The 25,264-nt window shown below is 39.4% G+C and overlaps 1 protein-coding gene across 1 annotated transcript in view; it reads right to left on the bottom strand.

Moving 5' to 3' along the window:
• Window positions 1–669: 669 nt before the first annotated feature.
• LOC126183460 (AP-3 complex subunit mu-1) overlaps window positions 670–25,264 on the bottom strand; it is a 141,365-nt gene continuing 116,770 nt past the window's right edge. The window contains exons 7-11 of the mRNA XM_049925460.1: window positions 19,745–19,924; window positions 18,932–19,090; window positions 13,176–13,226; window positions 6,954–7,134; window positions 670–2,039 (exon numbers count right to left, since the gene is read on the bottom strand). Coding sequence (XP_049781417.1) covers window positions 7,000–7,134; window positions 13,176–13,226; window positions 18,932–19,090; window positions 19,745–19,924 — 525 coding nt within the window. The 3' untranslated portion in view covers window positions 670–2,039; window positions 6,954–6,999. The remainder of the gene's footprint in view (window positions 2,040–6,953; window positions 7,135–13,175; window positions 13,227–18,931; window positions 19,091–19,744; window positions 19,925–25,264) is intronic.

Here is a 25,264-nt window from a genome sequence, read left to right as displayed (position 1 = left end):
TGAGCTATAGTGTTAAATATCTTTTTTTATGCGCATACCCACTGTTTCACACCTCAGGGTAAGCAGCTGTCTTTACTCACTGCATTGCAAGACATGGAACTGAATTGAATGATAAAATATGTGTAAGTATAGGTAGGAACGTACAACAGTTCACAGCAGTCAGTGGTGAAACGTGAGAGGTGAATAGTTGGACTGGATGGAGGTGGTGGTGGTGGTGGTGGTGGCTGTGCCAGCAAATGGCTATTGGATAGAATTTGTGGGTTAGGAAGCTTTGAAACTAACATATTATCTTTTGTCTACAATTCACAACAGACTAGGAAATAATGTTGCCAATGTCCTTGCCGTATTCTCATTCTCACAAAAAACTCGACAGTAAATCATTAGTGAGAGTACTTACAATGGCACTGGAAACAACTGATGGTCTCACAACCTGATCCTTAGTCAGCTCTGCAGACAGATGGTGTCTATTGACCTGGATGTGAGACTATTGGCATACAAAAAGTTGGACAGCATATAAGACTGATAGCAGCCACTATCATCATCACACAATTGCCACCTGCCATTTAAGATATTTTGTCATTTATGTCTTATTGTGCCGTTCATTATCTTGCAATGAATATTCTGGCCTCTCTAGGTTTCTATCTCTCAAGAACATCTTACCTTACAAATACACACACACACACACACACACACACACACACACACACACACACACACACACACACACGTGCATATTACTCATATTACTGTTCACTGTAGTGTGAAGGAACTCTGTGATATAGACTTTTGCTCTCCACCTCATTACACTACTAAGCTGAGGGAAGAACACTTTCCTAAATTTTTATGCACGTACTCTGGTAAGCACTCCATTGCCCCCCCCCCCTCCCCTTAATTCATTTCTTCACATTTATCCATTCACTAGGACTTCAGAACCTGCACAATTTACAAATATTATGTAAAACTGTTTCTGTAATCTTGCAATTCTTCTTTCTGTCATTTTTAGTGAAACTACTTCACAGCAAGTACAGTTTCACACTCAATTAATTTGAAATTATTTACCTTCAATTTCAGTCACCATGAGCATCCAGCATTTTCATGAACATTTGTGACATTACAATGTGGTAACACATAGGCACTATGTTAAAATATTGAGTGTTGAGTGTGTTAATAAAATGAGCCGAGATGAAATTTGAAGAGAATGGCAGAATAAAAATAATTAACAGAATTAATTGTATTGCTGCAGCGTAAATGTTCAGATCAAATGCTTTAGTTTCACTCACTAATAGGAAGGAGGATATCCATAATGGAGAGACTAGTCTTTAAATATATCCTGGCCTAATAATAATAATAATAACAATAATAGTAACTGTGCCTGTATAGATAACTTCAAGGATTCAAATTTTTTAAATGTAATAGGCGCTACTAGGATACACAACTATGGATAATAGGTCACCCAAAGGTAATTCCCAGAGTTCAAAGACACAAGAGGATAAGAGAGAGGTGTCGCCTATACATGAAACGAGGTCCCAACAGCATTCCACAAATAAAGCGACTACAAACTTTACTGAGGATTAGGCAAAATTAAGCATCCAGTCTCTCAGACACTGCTCTGCATGTTCAAACATATTCACTCCGTAATAAGTTTTTATCTCCAGACCAGTGTTCATATTAATCTAAATTAGCCAACGACATGTCACAACCAGTCCTCCTCCTCCTGCTCTCACCTTCTTTTTTACTCAGTTTCCTTCCTTCCTTTCTATGTATGTGGCCAACATAAACTCAGAGCCCGGGAATTTCTCAACCTAAGTACTTATCACAGATTACATTAAATTATATTTTCCAAATTATCCATGCTATAATAATTTTAGTCTTTTCCCATCTGAAGACATTAACACACTTCTGTGAGTTTGACACCGACATGTGCCTTATTGTCCAGAATGTGTTTCTTTACCAGCTGGTTCTTGTCAACTGCAGTACAGGTGATACATCAGTTTCCCAGAAATGGGCAACTGTGAAAATTTAGCAACTTGTATGTGAACCTGTAATATAGATAATACTAGAGTTAATACATTGCCAACAATTATAATTGTGAACATCCAATAACAGAACAATATGCATCAAGCTAAATACCAGTAAAAAATTAAACATCATCCATTCTTACAGATATAATATTAAGAGCTCTAAAGTGACATTTAAATTAAATAGAATGTAACTGGACAATTACATAAAAGTACAGCAGAGAGCCCACTATGAGTGTTTTCGTATTATCTATGACGACTCTCAACCTGCAATGCATGCAAATCGGACTTTCAAAACACGCATTCTTGCTCAGTTACAAAACTGTTCATTTGTGAAATACTTACAGCAACTCTTAAAAAATATCACACAGGGTTATCATGAACTAACAGTAGCAATATTAAAGGCAGTGCAAGTATTAGCGAATGTAGCAGGAACATCTCCCGCACCACCTGTGCCTGTAGCCTTTCAACAGTTTCTGATACAGAAAAACAAAAGGTCACATCCTTGTCAGGAAATCCCACACTGTATCAACTAATACAAAAAGTAGAACCATTAATAAATAGAGCAGAACTCGAGTTACCTCGAATGTTTTCTTTATTGTGAGAACATTTGTCAATGAAGAAACATATTATTGCAGACAGGTTAGAATTCTCACAGCAAAGGAGAGGCCCCAATCAACTGTCTGAACTGGGCTGCTGACCAACTGCAGTTAAGAAGGAACTGCAATTTGAAATATTAACATGGGTACGACTTTGGGGAGATTGTACTGAGAAAATGAGATCCATCTCTAATGCAAGTTATGCAAATTGCTGAAGCCCACAAGACTGCCCATGAAGCACAGATTTGTTTCTGGGAGAAGAAGACACCATGACAGTTTACACTCTTGACACCACTTACGCAGGATGCCATGCCGCCTGGCAGGTCCCACGCTTACTCTGCAGCCCAGCTGTCCTCGTAAAGGACCACATTGGTGGTCACAGGCCATTTCACCAGCAATGCCACTGCTCAGCTGTAAATGTCATTTCATTCACCACACACACACACACACACACACACACACAACTGCCCCCATTGGTATGCGATATGTCACAGGTGTGGCAGAAAAGAACACCCGCAAGAGACGCATTGCAGCAATTCTGATGCAGATATGTAGCATACCAAGTGAGTGAGAAATCTATTGTGTCGACTTCTCAAAATGTGGCCCAGATAATTTACTCAGCTGCATTCATTGACAAGCATCCTTTCAGATTCCTTCTGGAAATCTGTGCTTCTGTGTCACTGCTAAACCAATCTAATTATGTTTAGGTTCACCAGCATTGCAGACAGTTGAGGCAAATATTTAGGCCTATGGATGTCATTGTGTGCCTTTTTCAGGTAAGTTTCTAGTTTTACTTACTTCTAACTGAGTCACTCATCCAGTAAATTTTCGTTAGTAGCTGACTTGATAGTGGACAGTGTCTCTGGGACAGCTTCAAATTTTTGGATTTACAGTTCATGAAACAGTGCACACCATGCCATCTGAAGGGCCCATATCACCTTTATGTTTCCCAGTGAATGCATGGGATAAATAATTCCCTGAGAATTCCAGGTGTGAGGATGACAATGGTGTCGACAAGCTACTGATAAATAAATGGTGACTGGGCAGCAGCATATCACAGTAATGACTTTTCTTTCCTTTCAGCTGAGCTATATACCAGCTATAATCTGCAGTTTAATCACAGTTTTTAAACACTGATAATCTATATGCAACAATATTTATGTAATTAACACACTTTGAAATATTAAGTATTTTAAAATTTGTAATTTATAAAACCCAATGAAATTTAATGCTAGGTTAAAAATGCAGGATTCCCTGAGACTTTATCAAATTTCGGAAATTCCCTGAGATTTCCCATATTTTTCAGGGTAAAATGTTAATTCCCTGAGAATTCCAGGTTTTCCAAAAGAATCGCCACCCAAATGATATTTATGCCCAAATTACTGATTTCTAAGCTTATATCCTTAAAGTGGCAGCAGTTCTGCACTTCTTCAAAGCCCTGCCAGTGTCTTCGGTTCTTAAAGACGACCTCAAATTAGAGCCAGATAGGTTCATTCATGGAGACATTGTAACCCCTAGTCTTTGTAGTCAATGGGCCACTCCCATGGTAACTGTACATAAACCCAACATCACCTAAAGACATCGTGACAATTTCAAAGTATCAGCAGATGCAAAAGCTGAAGTGGAAACTTATCCTCTACTGACCACAGATGAACACACTGTAAAATTTGGCCACTGCACTGTATTTAGTTGAATTGACCTCACTGAGATAGATGCAACATCACAAACTTACTTTGTACTAAACAAACCACATGGACTTAACCATTTATAATGGGGATCTTATGGAATATCTCAGCTCTTACTATATTTTACTATTTTATGGATCAACTACTATAGGACATTATCAATAGTGCTGCATAACTTGATGATATTTTGGTCATGGGTACAACTTCACAGGACCATCTTCACAACCTTGAGCTTTTGTTCTAGAGACAGATAAGAAGAGGACTTGAATACAACATATTTAGTGTTAATGGACTAAAACTAACAAAGAATCACGATGTGGCAAGATGCAGGCCCGCATAAATGTCGAAGACTTACAAGTGGTTCTCAGAAAGATAAACTCTTATGATCGATTGACTGAAAACCTATCAGAACTCTCTTACACACTGAACCAGCTACAGTGTCAAGGCATGCATCTGGACTGGTCATCTAGTTGTTGACATGCTTTCTAGACTTTAAAATACTACCTTAAGACAGCACTATGTTTAGAGATGTACACCCCTAGTTTGCTTCTGGTGGTAGCAACAGACACATCTCCCCGTGGTATCAGCAGAGTCCTATACTGTAAATACCCTGATGGAACTGTGTGCCCTAGCGCATATGCTTCTAAGATCTTACCCGCTCCTCAGCAACACTATTCTCAGAGAGTGGGAGCCCCCTTCCCATTATTTACGCAGTTTGGAATTTCAGCTATTCCTTTACAGACAGAGATTTCATCTCATTACATATCATCGTCCTTTGCTCACTACATTTGACCCCAAGCATTCCATACCAGACTGGACTGCCCACCATCTCCAGCACTGGACACTGTACCTGTCTAACTTTCATTATTCTACCCACTACTCAGAAGTGACGTTACATGCAAATGAGGACGCGCAGTCGCAGTTCCCAATGAGACCTCACTTTCAGTTGACATGAATTTGTGGTTTCCATCTAAATTCAGACTGGATTTCCACCTTTCCCACTTTGGCTTTGCAGCAACTGGCAGGGCCACTGATCAATGTCAGCAGGCTGACTTCACGGTTGCCTTCACCGTACCCTTTCGGATATGCTGTGTCCACTGCCGCAAGTTGCAGCTGACACTTCTTTCTTCCAGGCTGGCATATTGGTTTGGGCTTGTCATTTTGGGCACCACCTAATCTGGATGCGTAAGGCACACTCTGCCTGCCACAGATCAATTCAGTATATCTCAGCGTGCCACCACTGATTTCTGCGGCATCATTGAAACCGATTTTGCCTTCACCATCCCACGCAGCAGCCATTTGCTCCTCCACCCCAGCAGACTGTCTGGTCTCCTGGCAACTCTTTTATCCCTCATCAAGCATTGTCCTGCCTCAGCCTTCTGCAGCAATGTATGTGGACACCTACTTGTTGCCTTCCCTAGTAGTGGCCTCTCCAGATCACACACCACCTTCCTCTTCTCCCCTGCTGGTCGCTGCTTTGGGGGGAGGGGGGGGGGCACGGGGGGGGGGGGGGGAGAGATATGTAGTGGTACCAGCCAACATTACCATGGAAACTGAGTAGCTGGAGTAGCATTACCACTAATCAGAAGACACCAATCCTCAGGCATGTGCCCTGGCAGAAACATGGCAGACTCTGACATACAAGCTGGCCTAAGCTCAAATGGCTTTAAGCACTATGGGACTTAACATCTGAGGTCATCAGTCCCCTACACTTAGAACTACTTAAACCTAACTAACCTAAGGACATCACACACATCCACGCCCAAGGCAGGATTCGAACCTGCGACCGTAGCAGCAGTGCAGTTCTGGACTGAAGTGCCTAGAACCACTCGGCCACAGCAGCTGGCCGGCCTAAGCTGATGTCAAAGCAAATAATGGAGTACACTACACAACTATTATTATACTGCCTAGGGTGTTATTCTGATGGACTTTAATTGTAACAGACAGAATTTGATATGGCTTGGACTGAACTTTGCTTGGAAATGCAGACTTAAGATAGCATGCAGTGTCCTTAGTAGAATGTTGTATATGCATGGTGTCCTAGGAGGAATGGTAAATATTCAGGGATCTGACAGGAATGGTCATGTGAAGCAAGAATGTCTAATAAAAATGAGTTCTAGAATGCATACTATAAGAGCTATGAGCACTACTACATGCTGTGAAACAGTTCTCTTTTACTGCAAGTACATTGCTTCATATTTTGGGAGGTTGTAGTACAGACCAAAACAAGAAAAAATTGTGCAGTAAATATGGGCTCTAAAATGCATACCTTAAGAGCTAATTAGACCATGTTCAGTAGAAGAGATGAGTTTCAAGAAACAAAGATGACCAAGTGCTCATATCTCTTGAGGTATGGATTTTGGAGCCTATGTTTATTCAACTTTTTTGCTTCAGATGATCACTCCTATCAGATCCCCAAATACTGATCATTCTTCCAGGGACACCCTGTATATCTCTCTTACTGGTAATGAACTCCGTTGTTTGTACTGTAGATCACCTTTTACAAAAAAAAGCAGAAGGCAATACAGTGGGGTGTAAATACATGTATTCTGAATATTCAATGTATTGTATACAGAACAATATATAGTGTACTGGAGAAAACAATTAGCTCTGCTTGTGAGTTTAGTTCATACATCATAATTTATACTCACTACTCTTCAGCTGACTCCAGTCAACTGTCATACGGTCACAGAAATTTTACATTCGTATTTGGAAACGTCCAGCTTTAGTAATATATTTTACACCTTTAAAAGGCTTGTACTTTTCACCATACATATCCAATCGATTAACTTTGAGACCAGAAACAGCTAGCTGATTAATGGTGAACTGAACCTAGAAAAATAATAAAACACACAATTATGTTTTTACCAAACATGTTAATTTCGACACACACACACACACACACACACACACACACACATATATATATATATATATATATATATATATATATATATATATATATATATATATATATATATATATATATATATATATATATATATTCAGAAGTTATGAGTGATTTACACTGACAGCTTAAAATGTTTTTTTCATGCTCATGCAATCCAGTTTGTACTTCTGTATGTCAATGGGCAGTGCAATTAGCAAGGTCATATTTGTGAGTGTTAGAAACGTTAGTGCAGCTGCCTGCCTATAGTGTCAAGAAGGGAACTAATACAGGAATGACACATGCAACGTCACTCCATGCAGAGGCAAGATTGTGAAAATGGAGAGAAGAGAAATAATTAATAGCTGTAACATACTACAGAGGCCCGGGATGGATGAACTCCACAGCAGCTGGGCTGAACTGAGGTGGAGGTGGTTTTAAGATGACGACCAATGGTTGCTCAAAGAAAAATAATCATTAGTCACACATTTTGTTGAACAACGAACTACAACATTTGTAGCGCACTGCATGGTGGGAATGTTCCCTGTGCATGTGCTGTAGGCAGCGACTGAGAAGGCGCCGATATGACAGATGGCCCATGACCTGCTGTGACGCCAGTGGCTTGACAGCAACACTGGTGTGTTGGGTATTTGTTGGGCCATGTGCCATCTGGGCACAGCTCTGCAGTTCAGGGCAGGGCAACTGGATGGTGCGGGAACCCGCTGTTGTTCTTGTATAGGAAGTCAGCCCTCAGCAGTGGTGTCCAATCTTGCAAGCAGAGACATACACATCAGTATGCCCACCAAGGTGTAGGTGGTTGGGTGGCTGCACTACCCTGGCCTTGAGTGGCTGCCCCAGGGCAGAAGGCTGGCTGCAGCTGAAGTGAGCCTGGAGGTGACCTACCAGCAGCAAGGCACTAAGGCCACAACAGTGGACTTACCAGCCAGCAGTAAGCTCACCATTGGCAGACGTCAAGTTTCATGACGGCTGTTTGCAGAACCATGTTGCCCCGACAACCGGCGTATACCCTCCCTTGTAGGTGGTTGCCACCAGACTGAGATCCCTTTGACTAAAATTGAAAAGTATTTGTAACAGCTCCATGTGTAAATGTTTTTCTGAAGAAGCATTTTCAACCACATAAGTCATGACAAGCCTGTGGCTTGGATGTGTAGCAAGTGGCCTGCCAATGCTGCAGTCACCCTTACTTTGTACACCCCCTCGGAGGTGTAGCCAGGATTGGGAAGTGATATGAGCTTTTAATTAATACACAGTGCTCAGGTTCAAAAAACTAAACCATATCAGTTTATACATGATATGATGCTTTCCCGGCATATATGATGCTTCCAAGATTCTCGGGTGTACTGCCGGAGGCAATCATTGGAGTTCCACGACATTGCAGTGAACAACCATTCTGCCATCATGTGGTACTGATGGAATGAGGGGGTCTGCAGTGCACTACCAGTATATATACCTGTAGGTCCAGAATTCTGGCCTCACAAGTTTCACGTTGTGCTCAGTGGCAGGGGGAAGTGCGGCTGTGGCTGTGTGGTGGAGAGCCTTAGTCATCTGCTGGTCACTGTATGGATCGCATCTCATGTACGGATGTTATGATTTTCTTTGATTGAGCTAAGTACTGGTTTCCATGCCTTACTTAGTCAGAAACCCGTGTCCCATAACTATTTTATGGAAACTCTCTTAAATGAAAAATTATGTCAATTTATGTTTCTAATTGTATTTTCCTCGTGAATTTCAATATTCTTTTATAAAAACAGAAATGAAATTCATATAATTTGATAGCCCATAAAAACGCTCCATTTGAGTCACGACGCCTGCAACGCCAATGGCTAGCTCACTGCTCCTACTGCTGTAATGTTAATTCAAAGTGCCATCTTGTTTTGGAATTTACTTTTCAGGAAATGGGTTATGATTGGTGTTTAGTACCGTACTGTACAAATACATCTATAAAAATTCCTAAAAATTTGTTTTTGAGTGTTCCAAAGAACGAGAAGATGCGTAAAATGTGGTCGCAATGTACCAGCAAATTGCCACCATGTCGACGTATGAGTTCCTAGCTTCATTAAATAAAGTTTTGCACTGTGAAGTTAACATTAATTTACCTCCAAGATATGCTTTCCCACTGTTACAGGGAAGGATAGCATCATTCAATGGAATTAAGTTCTTAGAGAAAATTGTCATTTTACCCGTCTTTACCTAAATTATTTGGTAGCTCAATTGTTAGAGTGGTGGACCATCAAATTATAAAAGAGGATGTCCATAGATTGCTGGTTCAAATCTAACTTGAAAGAATATATTAACTTTTTTTCAAACCAACTGACAGTCCTCTCATATGAAAACAAAACCACAATTACAAAATTTCACCACACTGACCAGAAAAAGAATATTATTGTATTTTTCTCCTGGGTCCAAGGGGTGCTGAGTGAGATGCTAACTCAAACCCGAAAGAGCCAGTGGGATAAAAACTCACAGACAAAAATGGGAATGGGGCTGCAAAAGCCCAAGTCATGGACAGTAACTAAAATGTGACAGCGCCAAGCCATGTCGTATGCCTTATGTAGGTCAAAGAAGACCACGACAAGGTGTCAGCGGTTAGTAAAAGCTCATCTGATTGCTGTTTTCAATCTGAGTAAATAGTCAGTTGCAGACCATTCTTCCTGGAAACCACACTGATACGGGGACAAAAGGCCCTGAGATTTGAGTATCCAACAAAACTGGAAGCTAATCAGCCTCTAGAGCAGTTTACGAAGTATGTTGGTCAGGCTAATCGGTCAGTAGCTGTCAAGAGACATTAGATTCTCCCCAGGCTTAATGACAGGGACAACTATGCTGTCTCGCCCTTGCAAGGGGAAGGCACCTGTGAGCCAAATGTGGTTGAAGACCCTGAGCAGATGTTGCCTCTGTCTAACTTCCAAGTGCTGGATCATCTGGTTGTGGGTGGAATTCGGCCCAGCGGCCTGCAAGTATTCCATTCAATGAAGGGTTCATTATAGGTTTCAGCTTGTTGGGGGTTGAAATGGAGGGGGATTTCTTTAGCACATCATTTTTGCTGGGAAAAGGTAGCAGGATAGCAAGAAGACTCTGACGGTGTCGCAAAATGTGTTGCAAGGTGTTCTGCAAGGACTTACCACAGATCAGTACACAGAACACACTGTAGGATAAGGCCATGGACAGCTGATTTTCACTAAAGGCCCAAAAGGCTATGGAGCGTGGAGGTAGGAAACACAATGCTCCCTACATTCGTTTTTACTCTGGTTAGTAAGGTCGTTGGTCTCAGCATAGACAGACTTCAAAGTGGTAAGGTTGATCAGTGAAGGGTGTCGTTTATATCATTACAGCACCTGTCAGTGTTCTTCGACAGCACTACGACGTCCTTGGTCCATCACAGTACTGGTCGACAATGAGAGGGACCTGTGGACATGGGGGATAGCAGTGGGAGTGACATTGGCATGAAGGATAGTGTCACAGAAATCCTGCACGACCACATCAATGCAATCCAAGACAGAGGTGTTGAAGTGCACAGCCAATGTATATGAAAGCCAATTGGCTCTGTAGAATGCGCAACATGGGGACTGTCTGCCTGGTGGCAGCAGGGGAATGACAGGACCACCGGAAAGTGGTCACTATCACAAAGACCATCAAAGGATGACCAATGTAGGAAAGTCATGAGAGCAGGCAAAGAAATTGCCAGATCAACAGCAGAAAGGCTGCTGTGAGCGGCACTGAAGTGGGTAAGGGAACCATTATAGAAGAGACACAAATCAAAGTCTGTAATAAATTGACCAATTAGAAGACTCCTACCCATCAAAGTGGCACTCCCCCGCAGGGGGTGATGTGCACTGGAGTCCCCAAGAAGGGGATACAGGGGCGGGAACTTGAGTGTTAAAACTGGGAGTCAACCATAAGAAAATGTCCTACCTAGAGGGAGGTAGACACTGCAAATGGTGATTGTTAGGGTCGTTTGCATGCATACCGCTATTGCTTCCAGGGGTTCCAACAGAATGCTTGATAACAACAAAATGTTGGAGAGTGGACATCATGGAAGTGCATTTCTTGAAGAGCAAGACAGATTAAGAAGAAACACAGTGTTGTATTTCCAGTACGTGACAATAATATCCATTGTAATTCCACTGGATGAGCATGTGGTGGAGTCCAGGTTAGACATAAAGAAGCTGAGGGGAGGTCTGTTACTCAGTTACTGGTCGTCACCGACGAGGATGGCGTGACATCCATAAATAAATGTCAGATGGGTGGAGATGTCACCTACGAGGACACTGGGGGAGCCTCGTCCTGGCACTTATGTTTCTTCTTCTTCTTCTTCTTCTTCTTCTTCTTCTTCTTCTTCTTCTTTCGGAGGATGAGGGGGGCAGGGAACGGAAGGGGAGCAGGCTTCTGCAAGATCCTAGACTGAAAGAGAAGGAGTAACCTTGGGACACACAGACTGTGTGTCTTGTGGCCGAGTTGTGGTAGCAGGCTTCTGGCCTGAGAGACGCCAAGGGCGGAGCCCCATCACTGGTGGTTGCCACGGGGGAGGGGGAGGGGGAGGGGGAGGGTGTGGAAACTGTGGGGGAGGTGGAGGGCATAGTAACTGTAGTAGAGAGAGGAGGATGGGGAGGGGTGAGGTGGAGGCAGAAAAGGGAGGTAGGAGGTGGAAGGGGAAGGTGGAGGGGGGAAAGGAAGGTAGGAGGGGGAGAAGGGAGGTGGAAAGAAGACAGGCTGCAATAGCTCAGAGCCCTGTGCGCGCCAAGCACAAACTCAAGAAAGAACCGTGAGGCCTATGGGGGGGATATGCACATAGACAGTGGAGGAGGCGACGGGCAGAGGGGGACGAGGCGACGGGCAGAGGGGGAGGAGGAGGGAAAAGGCAACAGATAATAGAAGATTAGAATAAATAAATATCCTGGCAACACCAAGTTTCTCAGCTAGCTTTGTAGTAAAGTGTGGAAATTTTTACCTGGTTTGCCCATGAAGGTGGCAACCAGAGACAACATCAATTACACGCACATGGTGCTCAAGTTCAGAAACAGAAACTGTATTGCTTGGGAAGGGGGGAGGACATTGCCACTGCAAAGTGTGCTACAGTTGTGGTAGTTTGTTCTTCAATAAAATTTATGATGAATAATGATATTTCTTTGAGCAACCACAGCCTGACAATAGACCCCTCCCCACTTCAACTCAACGCTGTTACTGAAGAGAGACTGGGCCTCTAGGGGGCATGTAGCATCAACCCTCTCTGAAGCGGAAATCCGCAGCTGGATCCAGCATCTGTCACAGCTGCAGCTGTTGGCATTGAAAATTACAGTGGAGCAAATGGGTGGACTCTTTTGCACACCATGTCCTACTTTAGTGTACAGGGGACATGGGTCAAAGATAGGACTGTCATAAAAAAAGAGGCTATAATGCTAATACACATGACTTTCATTTATATTTAGCATTTTAGTTTAAAACAATGGATACATCTGTATAAAATCTATGTGGTCATCTTAAACAAGTTTCTTAGTCAGCAAAGTTAATTAAAATTTGAGGAACTGAATTTAAATGATTATTTATTGTCCTTGCAGCTGCATCATCCATTTCAATAGCCACTTCATTTATGAACACAGATAATTAATTTATTAATTTACAACTGTCAGTCAAGACTGATTGATCACTAAGGAATATTAGCAGCAGCAGTCGAAGTGAACAGCAAAAGCTTTATAATGGAGGGAAAAAAAATGCTTAAATGGGAATAAATGAGAAAGGCAGTATCTAAGAACTAAACAAACAAAATATATTCAAATCGTAAGAAAGGCCTAATACACACATGCATATCATTACTTTACACAAGCAGAAAGATTATATGAGATTCGAATCTGCTCATTATCTTTTACACACTCACAACATAAAACAAAGCAGCTGATGATGAACTGCATTCACAATAAGCTACATGAAAACTGGAACTACAGTTATGGGAAAACTACTGATTACTTACATTTATTGAGGGATTTGATTCTACGGCAGGAGCACCTGACTGCAAATTGATCTGAAATTTGAAAAGGTCATAGGCTTGTTATTTATGGCAATGTTAACAAAAAGGATTGCAGATAAATCAGGAATTTAACTATAAATATTCTGACAGTATATTACACACACTTCTGCTTCATCATCAAGTGGCTTCAAAGCATCTTCCAAATATTGTGCACATAAATATGTAACGATGACATGTCGGTATAACAAAACTGAATTATAAAGAAAGGTAATGCTGAACTTAAAAGCAAAGGTCAGTTTCACTAGCAAAGCACTTTAACGGAAAGCAGCACACTCTTGCATTCCTCATGACTATGAACTGAGTTATACAGAAAGTTGTAAGAGGGTCCTCCACCAATATAATATGGAATCCCAAGCACAGTGTAACCTGGCATTTTTCACTTGCATGGAATATATACAAAGCTGAAAGAAATGATTAGTGACAAAAAGAAATAAAAATTAGAGATTACCAGGTCTCAGACCCTGAACTGTTGGCTTGCTAATCTCACACTTACAATAACGTGACAAAAGTCATGTCAAACCTCCTTTTGCCTGGCAGAGTGCAAAAACTTGATATGGCAAGGATTCAACAAGTCATTTAAAGTCACCTACAAAAATAGTGAGCCGTGCTGCCTCTATAGCTGTCCATAATTGCAAAAGTGTTGCCAGTGCAGGATTTTGTGCATAAACTAACCCCTCCATTATGTCCCTTAAATGGGATTCACGTTGAGCACTTAAATTGTCCATAACGTTCTTCAAATCAATCGTGAATGATTGTGACCCAGTGACATGGTGCACCATCATCCACAAAAATCCATAGTTGTTTGGGAACATGAAGTCCATGAATGGCTGCAAATGGTCTCCAAGTAGCCAAACATAATCATTTCGAGCCAATGATTGGTTCGGTTAGACCAGATGACCCACTCCATTCCATGTGAACACAGCCTACACCATTTTGGAGCCACCATCAGTGCACGCACAGTGCCTCGTTGACAACTTGGATCCATGGTTTCATGGTGTCTGTGACACATTCGAACCCTGCTATCAGGTCTTACCAACTAAAATCGGGATGCATCTGACAAAGCCAACATTTTCCAGTCATCTAGGGGCCAACCGATATGGTCATGACCCCAGGAGAGGTGCTGCAGGGAATGTTGTGCTGTTACCAAAAGCACTTGCGTTAGTCGTCTGCTGCCATAGCCCACTAATGCCAAATTTCGTCATACTGTCCTCATGGGTATGTTTGTCGTGTGTTCCACATTCACTTCACGAAGTGTTGCCTGTTTGTTAGTACCGATAACTTTATGCAAATGCTGCTGTTCTCAGTCATTAACTGAAGGCTATCGGCCACTGTGTCGTACGTGGTGAGAGGAGATGCCTGAAGTTTGGTATTCTCGGCATACTCTTGACACTGTGGATCTTCGAATGTTGATTTCCCTAATGATTTATAAAATGAAATGTCACATGCCTCTAATTCAAACTGCCATTCTGTGTTCGAGGATGTTCATTCCCTTCGTGCAGCTACAATCACATCGGAAATCTTTTCACATGAAACTTGAGTAAAAATGATATCTCCACCAATGCACTGCCCTTTTATACCTTGTGTAGGTGATACCACTATCTGTAGATGCGCATATCACTATCCCATAAATTTTGTCACCTCAATGTATGCACAAGGCCACTCAGTGATGGCATGCCTGCTATTAATGCAAAGCTGTCACAGTACTATTTACTATTTACTTGTGAAAGATTAAAAGGTAGCACTATGCTCCACAGTTACTGATTATCACCATCTACATATTATTCTTAGTTATGTTTGCCTTTTGTATGGCATCAGTCTGATGTGAGAATATTATAATGAAACACTGATAGTAGTAGAATTATGTGGTGCGGCCCACAATGCTACACACAATGCAGCAATGTTGATTTGGAAGCATGATGTTCAAGCGATTGAGGACCTGTTCTACAAAATCTCACAAATTCCATACAGCATTCTGTCTGGGTAGGATGGAGTGTCGTGCACATCATTTAACATGAGTACTGAGTTTCTCAAAGAACTACTGCACTATTTTTGTCATGAGTACATGCACTGTCATCTCAGCAGATGGTACTGCAATTGGGGAAAAAACCAGTCTTACTCAACCGATCCACAAGACCTCAACTCTGGATACCAGCTGTGTACTGGTTACATACACAGTGAAGCCTCACTTTTACATTTTTCAAATAACTTTACAAAAATGGTGCGGGAAAATGTAAAATATGGGAAATCACATCTTAAGTGGCGGAAGTTACATATAGGATTATTATGTATAATTATGTACATAATAGGCATCAAAAATACTCACCTGGGACATTTTTTTATTATTGAAAAAAGATTGAGAGTTTTTTAATATGTTTAGCTGCTAATGTAACCAGAACTGGTAACTGTCTGGGAAATACAGTCATGTGACTTAATTTCCTACATATTATCTTTTTTGGAAAACATGTAACTGTCATCCATTATTTAAATAATAAAACACTGCACCAGTTACATATTTTTTTAACCTTAGCATAATGTGTTTTGAGAATTAATTCTCATTCTCAAGCATAAATACTTACGTAAGAATTTTTGTGGTGTTTCCGTATGTGGTGTATTGCATTTATTGCACTGTAGTTGTCTTTTTGAGGTTAAAAATTACTGTGTGTCCTCCATTAGCCAGAAAACCACATACACAATCTGTCACCCACATTGTTTGAAGGTAAAACATCACAAAAACTACTTACGTAAACATTTGCACTGGATGGTGAGATTAAATTCTTGATACGTGTCTTGCCAAACATTAAAAATACAAAATTTTGCTGTTTAAACCAAACACAATCGGGCAACGCAAAGAGAGCAAAGGTGTCACCTAGTACTACAAGTGACCAAATAACAAAACACGCGAAGTATGCACACATTTGCATTCAAGTTAATGTAAAGGTTTCACAAAGATCACAGCAATCGTGAAGCTGCGAGTGCGCAGTAGGGACAGTTTGGAAACGGTTGTGACAAGTCATGATACCTTTATCCGAAGGCACTAAGTTAGCCCCATCAGCCACCATCCCGAGTAGAGCTGGGCAGCAGCAGAAGATAAAACAGTAACTGTTAAGACTTTTACCAATTCAGATCTGCTGAACAGAGTGTGCTACTGTCAAGAAACTTAACCACATAACATCTGTAAACATTACTTGAAGGCCAGCATCATTTTACCTCACTTATGTCATATTCATTCTCCACAAACATTTTTTCATAAAGTGTAAATCAGGAACATTATAAATAGGTTAATGCAAAATTGGGTGTGAATTGCCATTTTGAACAAAGGAAGTTGAATGGGAGTGGTAAAGTCATAAATGGTGTGAAAATGTTAATTCTGGGTATGTAGAAGCAGGGTATACTGTACCACAGATAGACATACTTGGAAAATGTACATTCACTCACTGTCAACAGCCAGGGCAATATTCACGAGAAGTCACTACTGTTAAATTTACTCCAAACTTTTACACATCCATTTGCACGATGAAGTAGAAATCTTGACACCACAATTTTTAACTGTCCTACTCACACAGTTTTTTGAATTGGACAGTTGTTTTCACTACTGAGCTTATTTGAGGAGTGGGTGACACAGTGGGTGCCTTTCGTAATAAGTCACATACACAAGTGTCCAATGTAAGGTACCACATGTATGTTTCTTGGTTAACTGTGGCTGATCAGCTGTCCCAGCGCGTCTGTCAACTATCAACTTTTTCACATCATCTACTGTTTGACAGCAATCTCTCTTTCACTTAAGTTTAGCCATCTCTGAAAATGAGGCACCATCTTCTGCCCCCCCCCCCCCCCAACTGATTCGTTCTTTACATAAAATCAAGGAACACTTTTGTCCTCACATTATATTCAAATATACAACTCGTGTCAATACGTACACTGGGATTTCAGTACAATTTGACATGAATGTCACACAGTCAGATCGAAAATTTGACGAGTGTCTCAAAGTTATATTTTCTTGTAATATAGGAAACTGCAGGAAGACTTTTTCCTTCATAAGATTGAGTGTTCCTGTAATAGTAGTAATTCAAAGTACTGGCTAGATAGGCAAGGTGACCTCATGGACTGCACTGCCCTTTCCCATTTTCTTCACACTTACATGATTTCAAGTCGTACCCTTATATCAATACCCCACAGAAGTGCAAAGCACTTTTTTGTAAAATCATGAAAAAATCTACTTTGAAGATCTCCCATGTGCTGTTCAGTATAAAAACTCTCTCCTTGGACTTTAATACCTACTACAAATTTTTCTTTTGTTTCCTTTACTGTTTGCTCAATACACAGACTGAATAACATCGAATCTTCGTTGATTCATTATAGATCGTGGGATGACAGCTGGCATGAACTTCTTGATGCAATAATTTACCAACAGCCTTATGATTTGTAGAAGTTTATTTTATTTTATGAACTTCTATGTGCTGCTACCAGTTTCGGCATTACATTGATGCCATCTTCAGGCCCCACTCGTCACAGTCACGGATCCAGTTACATCGCTCCTTCCGTGTATAGCGATTTTACGACTATGACGAGTGGGGCCTGAAGATGGCATCAATGTAATGCAGAAACTGGTAGCAGCACACAGAAGTTCATAAAATAAAATAAACTTCTACAAATTATACGGCTGTTGGTAAATTATTGCATCAAGAAGAATAACATCGAGGATGTTTCCATTCGTATATCACCAAAATTAATTATCCAGTTACTTTTCCTTAAGACTCACTTCTAAACCTATTACAATTCTTATGCTTGAAAAGATGTGTCATACTGTAAAATGAAAGGAAGGTCGCTGAGTTTGCTGACAGATCACATCTATTCCATTTTATTTTATAACACGACACAGCATTTCACCCAGTCAGAATTTTGCTACACATTATTACCCTGATACCATTGCGTCAGAAACACTTTCCTTGTCTGGACAAACACGTTTTACCCTTCATTCATAGCTTTTAAACACCAAGTATCTGGATTTTATACATTATATACGAAAAGTTGTAGTACAAGTAAAACTAAAACCCAAGAAAATTTGGGTAACACCTACGATTCGAAAACATTGCTGTACAGCTAACATCTGCAACAAAGATAGACAGATTTTTCAACACCTTTCCTAGTTGCTAAGAAGAAAACGTGAAAATGAGAAAGTGCAAAACCTTATAAATCGATAAAAAAGAAGGAATTATATGATCATCATATAGTTTGAAGGCATGAGATGTTGACTAAATGGGAGTTTGGAACAATGGAGAGCAACAGAAGTGGATTCTTGGTAAGCTAATAAACTGCTGAATGAGAAGGGCAAAGAGAGAAGGCTAAAGATTGCACATATGTTCTGGGGCAGTTGGGCACTTGCAGTTTTATTACGTCAGAGAGATTGGAAGTGTATCCAAATGTACAAAACAGAAATCCAGCACAGCAAGAATGAAAACTGTCATGTGCTCTAGTTAACAATCTTACCTGGACAATGCCAATGGACGTGTTAAAAGGCCTCTGAGTAATTGGCCCATTCTCTTTCAGTAATCAACTAAACACACAAATTGTGTGCAAATTAGCTACTTTATGTCTTACACTTGTGTGTGTGTGTGTGTGTGTGTGTGTGTGTGTGTGTGTGTGTGTGTGTGTGTGTGTTTAAATACAACTAACAAATTATAATGTGTAAGTGAACTCACAGTGCCTCGGAGATTTGGCAGTCTCGATGTATCTATACGTCCAATATCCCACATCAGTACTTTACTGACAGGATCAAAGGAATATTTCCCTTGATTAGGAACAAGACTACAGTTTAGCACAGATTTTGGCATTGGAATTTCAATAACAACATTCTCGACCTGTAAAACAGAAGAACAGCTATGTACATTAAATTTTCCTCTAAATTTCTGTTTAGAAAACTAGGTTCTCTCTTTCTTATAGTAACAGTTCCCCCCGTCCCTCAGGCAATGTAAGGATGTGAGGATGATAAATAAAAGGTTTTGCCGAAAGAAATATCATTTGTTAAAGCAGTTATTAATGATTCTGTCACAGTTACAGTATTATATTAGGCAACCAGTTTCAAATCTTAAAAGTTAATTTTTAAGCGTGGCCTACTGAGGCTGCACTAACAGTGCCTGATCTTAATAATAAACATCAAAGTGGCAACACATGCTTTATAAATGTTTGCAGAATGAATGCCACAACCCATACGTGCCTCTTACCAATTCAGAATTTTGATTTGGTAAGAGAATTTTTAATAAAAACTTTAAGAAATTTAACAAAGTTGCTGGTTCCTTGTCAACAAAATGTTGAAAAAATAAAATTAAAATAAAATAAACAAATAAAATATTTGGATACATGTCTAGTCTCTTCTCTCAGTTATACAATGTTAAGCAGCATAGATTTACACAACATGACCTGCTACTTACACATCTCTAAATGCTAACTTCACACACAGTGTTTGGCCACTAATAATAAAAAAATTAATTACTTATAAACAAAACCTTACTCACAGTTCTACCAATTGTCTGTTTTGGTCCCACAGTGAGATCCAGTCTTCCTCCTCCAACATCTTTAAAGGAAATACTATGCCTTACATATATAGGGATCGCTACTATATTTTGAGATCCAATGTGGTAAGACATAAGACGGAAGTTCCCATCAGGAGGGATAAAAGACAACAGTCTTTCAGCCTGCAATAAAATAAAAAATATGGACTCAATTCATACACTGTAATCAGGATCACTATGTCGATTAGTCAATAGCTATTTGTGCAAATCAAGAAATGTGCTCCACATACCCCATTACAACACGCTCTTTCCTCCAAGAAAGATGTAACATTTCTAACCTTCTGCAAATGTCACTACAGTGAAAGTCTCCATAGCTCTCCCACATAAAATATCTCTCTCTTTATAAGACATGTTTGTCACACACATCTGGATGTTTTCGTAGAGCAATAAATAATACGTCTGTTAAATTTTGGGAGTGCTGCCACAAAAACTTTATTTTTCTAATATTTAAGCCGCGTATCTTCTGGCCATTGAGTTAAAATAAAGGTTCTGACTGATGTAAAACACCATATATATAATATCTGTAATATTTGTATTCTTTGTCTGGAGCAGAATAATGGCTACAGAGCAATTAAATATCAAAAAATGGCTACACACAGATACTAAATATGAACATTTTGAAAGATCAATATTTTCTTTCAATCTTTGTGCATTTTATTTCACTTTTTTGTGCAAGAATTCCCTAGTAACACCCAGAACAATATTTTCATACAATACATATAGCTCTTCATAACAAAACTACTGCAGAATTTTAGCATATCAACGTTATAAAGTACAACATTTTAAATAACTTCAAAAACATATTTCTTTTATATTTTTCACAAAAGATCATAAGCTAGAGGTATGCAAGAGATAATACTGAAATTTATGATAAGATGGACAAGTTGAAAACCATTTGAGTACATTATTTGACAAGGAGAAAATGATATGCAGTTATATATCCATCCCCATATCTGTGAACTGATTTTGAAGAAATGTCTTTCTTTGGGGAAAGAAAGAAAGAAAGAAAGAAAGAAAGAAAGAAAGCACACCCATGAACAAAGCTGCAGGAAGGACACTACCTAACAAGATTAACACACTAAGAAACACCAGCCAAAACAGAACCAAAACACAGTACTATCTTATACGACATACTAGGTCAAAATTTTTAAAAACAGAATCTCACAGTACACAAATAGAAAGAAGAAATATAATGCAAAATAGAATAAATTGAAGACATCAAACACAGAATTCTGTTTTGTGACCACCTAGGATGAACAAATGCTTCCAAATGGACAAAACACTGACTAATTTCTCATAATCTCTCCTCAGTAGCACCACTTTTAATCACCTAAAAGCTGAAACTGTAATTGAGTGTGGGATGGTGTTTCAGCAAAGATGTATATGGCACCTCAGTTTAGTTTGCACTCATGCACACATTTATCCTTCACTAGGATTATTAATAACGGTGACCAGCTTGTCCAGTACAAACGTTTATTAGCATGCTGGACTAGATCATCCCTACGATTACAGTGGCAAAGGTAATGATTATGCTGTGGCACAACAACACAGTTCACATTTACTCTAAAATGTCACAGTTCATACTTAGCACTACCCAGTAGCAGTTTATTACAGAAAATACTAAACTTTGTTAGTTCAATTGACCCAGTTCATAATGAGCTTCAGTGTGTCTAACCATCACTTGTATCAATAACAAAGACATTCCACACTCTTACTCATCACAACACAGTTCAATTAAAATGTTCCTTAATTTAGGTTACAGAAATCACTCTTAAGTCTTTAAACATTAAAGTTCTCAAGTTTTGTGGTTTTCAGTGTGCATATTTGCATATCCTAAATGTGCGCCGTACTGGCATGAGTTAACATTGTGAGTGTGCCCAACACAAGTCTTACTTGTGAACTTACAAATTGTGAACTGCCAATTTCTGGTGATGTCTGATTACTTATAGATGGACACTAGAATGAGAAGTTATTTTGTGTGTTACATTATGCTTTGAAAATAGGCTAGATTTTATTGTTTTGGAAGAACTAGCAAAACTAATGTGATTTTGGCTTACAGAAAATGATGGTGGTCAGAAATTTATAAAAATACACGCAAAGAATTCTCCTCATGTAATGTGTGTCCCCTTATTTACACACGATTGCCATATGGTAAAATACATGAAATAACTGATTCGCAAGTAAATTAATCAATGCTGTACAACATTTTTACAGAAAAATTAAGGCAACAAATGTATGCAGTCAAAATTCAGAATCTAACATTATTTATGACAAAATGTGTAATGGAAATTAGCATGGGTTATGAACTTTGAGTTTAATGATTTTAGAAGATAATTAGTTTTGGATAATTTAAAGTACTTTATAGAAAGTCGGACTGCTTAGCTCTGTGTTTATGTGGGACATTATATGTAACTAAGCTGATTAGCTCACAAAGTTTTTCATGTATCAAACTATAGTGCTAACTGTAACCTTTAATTAACATGCTATATAGCTAAACCAACATTACTTCTTGAATCATTGTAGTGGAAAGAATAAACAGAACTATAAATTTTAGTGGTATTAGTCTAAATAAGAACTTGAGATTTTTTAGAAAGTACACATGCCACTAGGTAAATGTATGGAAAAATATGACAAAAATTAACCAAAGAGTTTGGTTAATTATGAGAGTCATAACAGATGGGAGGAATCCAACAGCTATGTCACATCATCTTCAACATCTCTGACTTGAAGCCAGGGAGGGAGAGGGTGGGGACGGGGTTTAGCGGGAAAAGAAAGAAAGGGAATATTTAAGTTTTTTCATGAGGTCCTTAGTAGGACAAACAAATCAATTTAAAAACACATTAAAAACAAATTAAAGTAAATTAAAAGAATAATAATATCATCATCATTTTTATGGAAAGGTGGCAGCACAAATTATTATTGATTTCAGGGCCGTGAGTGCCAAAGGACAGATTAAGAACAATTTATGTGGGGGAAAGGGGGGGGGGGGTTAGAAACAATACAAATTTTAAAATATGTACTATAATGTGTAATTTGAGCTTCTCTCACACATCGAACATTTTGTTAACGCATCATTTTCATGGAGAGCATATTTATCATTACTTCCAAAAGTTAAATAAACTTTGTTTTTGTCTTTCCTCACATGAGTGCTGTTGACAAGGGATTTCAAACTGATTCAGAAGGCTTTTGACACTGTACCACACAAACGGCTTGTAGTAATATTGCGTGCTTATGGAATATCATCTCAGTTATGTGATTGGATTCATGATTTTCTGTCAGAGAGGTCACAGTTCGTAGTAACTGACGGAGAGTCATCAAGTAAAACAGAAGTGATTTCTGGTGTTCTCCAAGTTACTGTTATAGGCGCTTTGCTGTTCCTCATCTATATAAACTATTTAGGAGACAATCCGAGCAGCCATCTTTGGTTGTTTGCAGATGACGCTGTCATTTATCGACTAGGAAAGTCAGCAAAAGATCAAAACAAATTGCAAAACGATTTAGAAAAAATATCTGTATGGTGCAAAAATTGGCAATTGACCCTAAATAATTAAAAGTGTGAGGTCATTCACACTAGTGTGAAGAGGAATCCATTAAACTTCAGTTACATGAGAAATCAGTCAAATTTAAGACTGCACATTCAACTAAATACCTAGGAATTACAATTACAAACAACTTAAACTGGAAGGAACACACAGAAAATGTTGTGGGGAAGGCTAACCAAAGACTGTTTTATTGGCAAGACACTTAGAAAATGTAGCAGATCTACTTAAGAGACTGCCTACACTACGCCTATCCGTCCTCTTTTAGAATACTGCTTACCAGATAGGATTGACAGAGTACATAGAGAAATTTCACAGAAGGGCAGCACATTTTGTATTATCGCAAAATAGGGGAGCGAGTGTCACTGAAATGATACAGGATTTGGGATGGACATCATTAAAACAAAGGGGCTTTTTAATTGTGGCAGAACCTTCTCACGAAATTTGAATCACTAACTTTATCTTCCGAATGTGAAAATATTTTGTTGATGCTGACCTACATAGGAAGAAATGATCTTCATAATAAAATAAGGGAAATCAGAGCTAGCACGTAAACATATAGGTGTTAGTTTTTTCCGTGCACTGTACAAGATTGGAATAATAGAGAATTACTGTCAAGGTGGTTCGATTAACCCTCTACCAGGCACTTAGATGTGATTTGCAGAGTATCCATGTAGATGTATGTGTTTTGATGTTTGCCATGGTAGTTCATCACATTAATTCCCCTGCTGTTAATCACATGAAACCAATGACTCGGTTTAGCTCAAAAAATTTGTACTTTGCTATGATGCCCAAATGTTTGGTGGACCACCAAAACAATAATGTTGGACAATGCTGGACATACCCTCATATGGCAAGAGGTGGGAACAAGTAACACACCCGGTATGGTGGTATGGGGAGGCATAATTTGGCATGGGTGAACTGATCTCCGTATCTTTCAAATGCACACTCAAACCAAACACTGTTGGTGGAGCAGCTCTTGGAATGAGAGGACATTTGGTGAATGGACTAACCTGCATGTTCACCCAACTTAAATCCTATCAAGCATGTGTGGGATGGTTTGGGGAGATGTACTGCAGCACGGCCACAAGCATCGATGACCATCCAAGTAGTTGTCAACTGCACTGGCAGAGAATGGAATGCCCTCCTCCAAGAACCCCTTACAACCTTTTGGCCAGCATGGAAGCACATTGCAGAGTACGCATCACTGTTCATTGTGATCACACACCATATTAAGAACCGTGCCTCACCTTTTGTAATGTCCAGGGGACCATCACCAATTACGGTAACTTCAGTGTAATGGTTGTCATTGAATAAAAATGTCATACCTATTTGTCTCACAGAATATTTCTTTCAGTTACCTTCAATACTATACCGTAGCAGTTCTTTCGATGTGCAGTACAAATTTCATCGAGCTATGTTACTTGGCTGTGACTTGTCATTGAGCAATGCCACTTGGGAGTAACGTCAAATGAAAGTTACTTCCATGCTTAAGTTCTGCACATCAGTATATTTTAAGAGCTAATAACATTAACTTAGGTAAAAATGGTACAACAAAGGAATCATCTGTAGTATTAATATTATGCAATAAGTTAAGCTCATGTGCCCAGAAAAGGCATAAAAATCCTAAAACAGGATTAAATACCAACAACACAATGGTTACAGATGGTAGAGAAACAGCTAACATATTCAATAACAACAACATAAATGTGGTAGAGAACTTAAAACTGGAAAGTCACAGTCCACAAAGGAAGGTTACTAAGTTATCACAAAAATCGAGCAGAACCATGTTCTTGAAACCAGTCACAGAAGATGAACTCAGGGAAACTATAAAGAAACTGCAGTCCAGTAAATCAGCTGGTGATGGTGAAATATCCAATCATGTAATAAAGCAAGTAAGTGAGCAAATAATCTCACCATTGTT

This window comes from Schistocerca cancellata, chromosome 4 (assembly GCF_023864275.1).
Source record: "Schistocerca cancellata isolate TAMUIC-IGC-003103 chromosome 4, iqSchCanc2.1, whole genome shotgun sequence".
NCBI classification, from domain to species: Eukaryota; Metazoa; Arthropoda; class Insecta; order Orthoptera; family Acrididae; genus Schistocerca; species Schistocerca cancellata.
The sequence above is the reverse complement of the archived record's forward strand: the minus strand, read 5'-3'. Positions and strand labels throughout refer to the sequence as shown.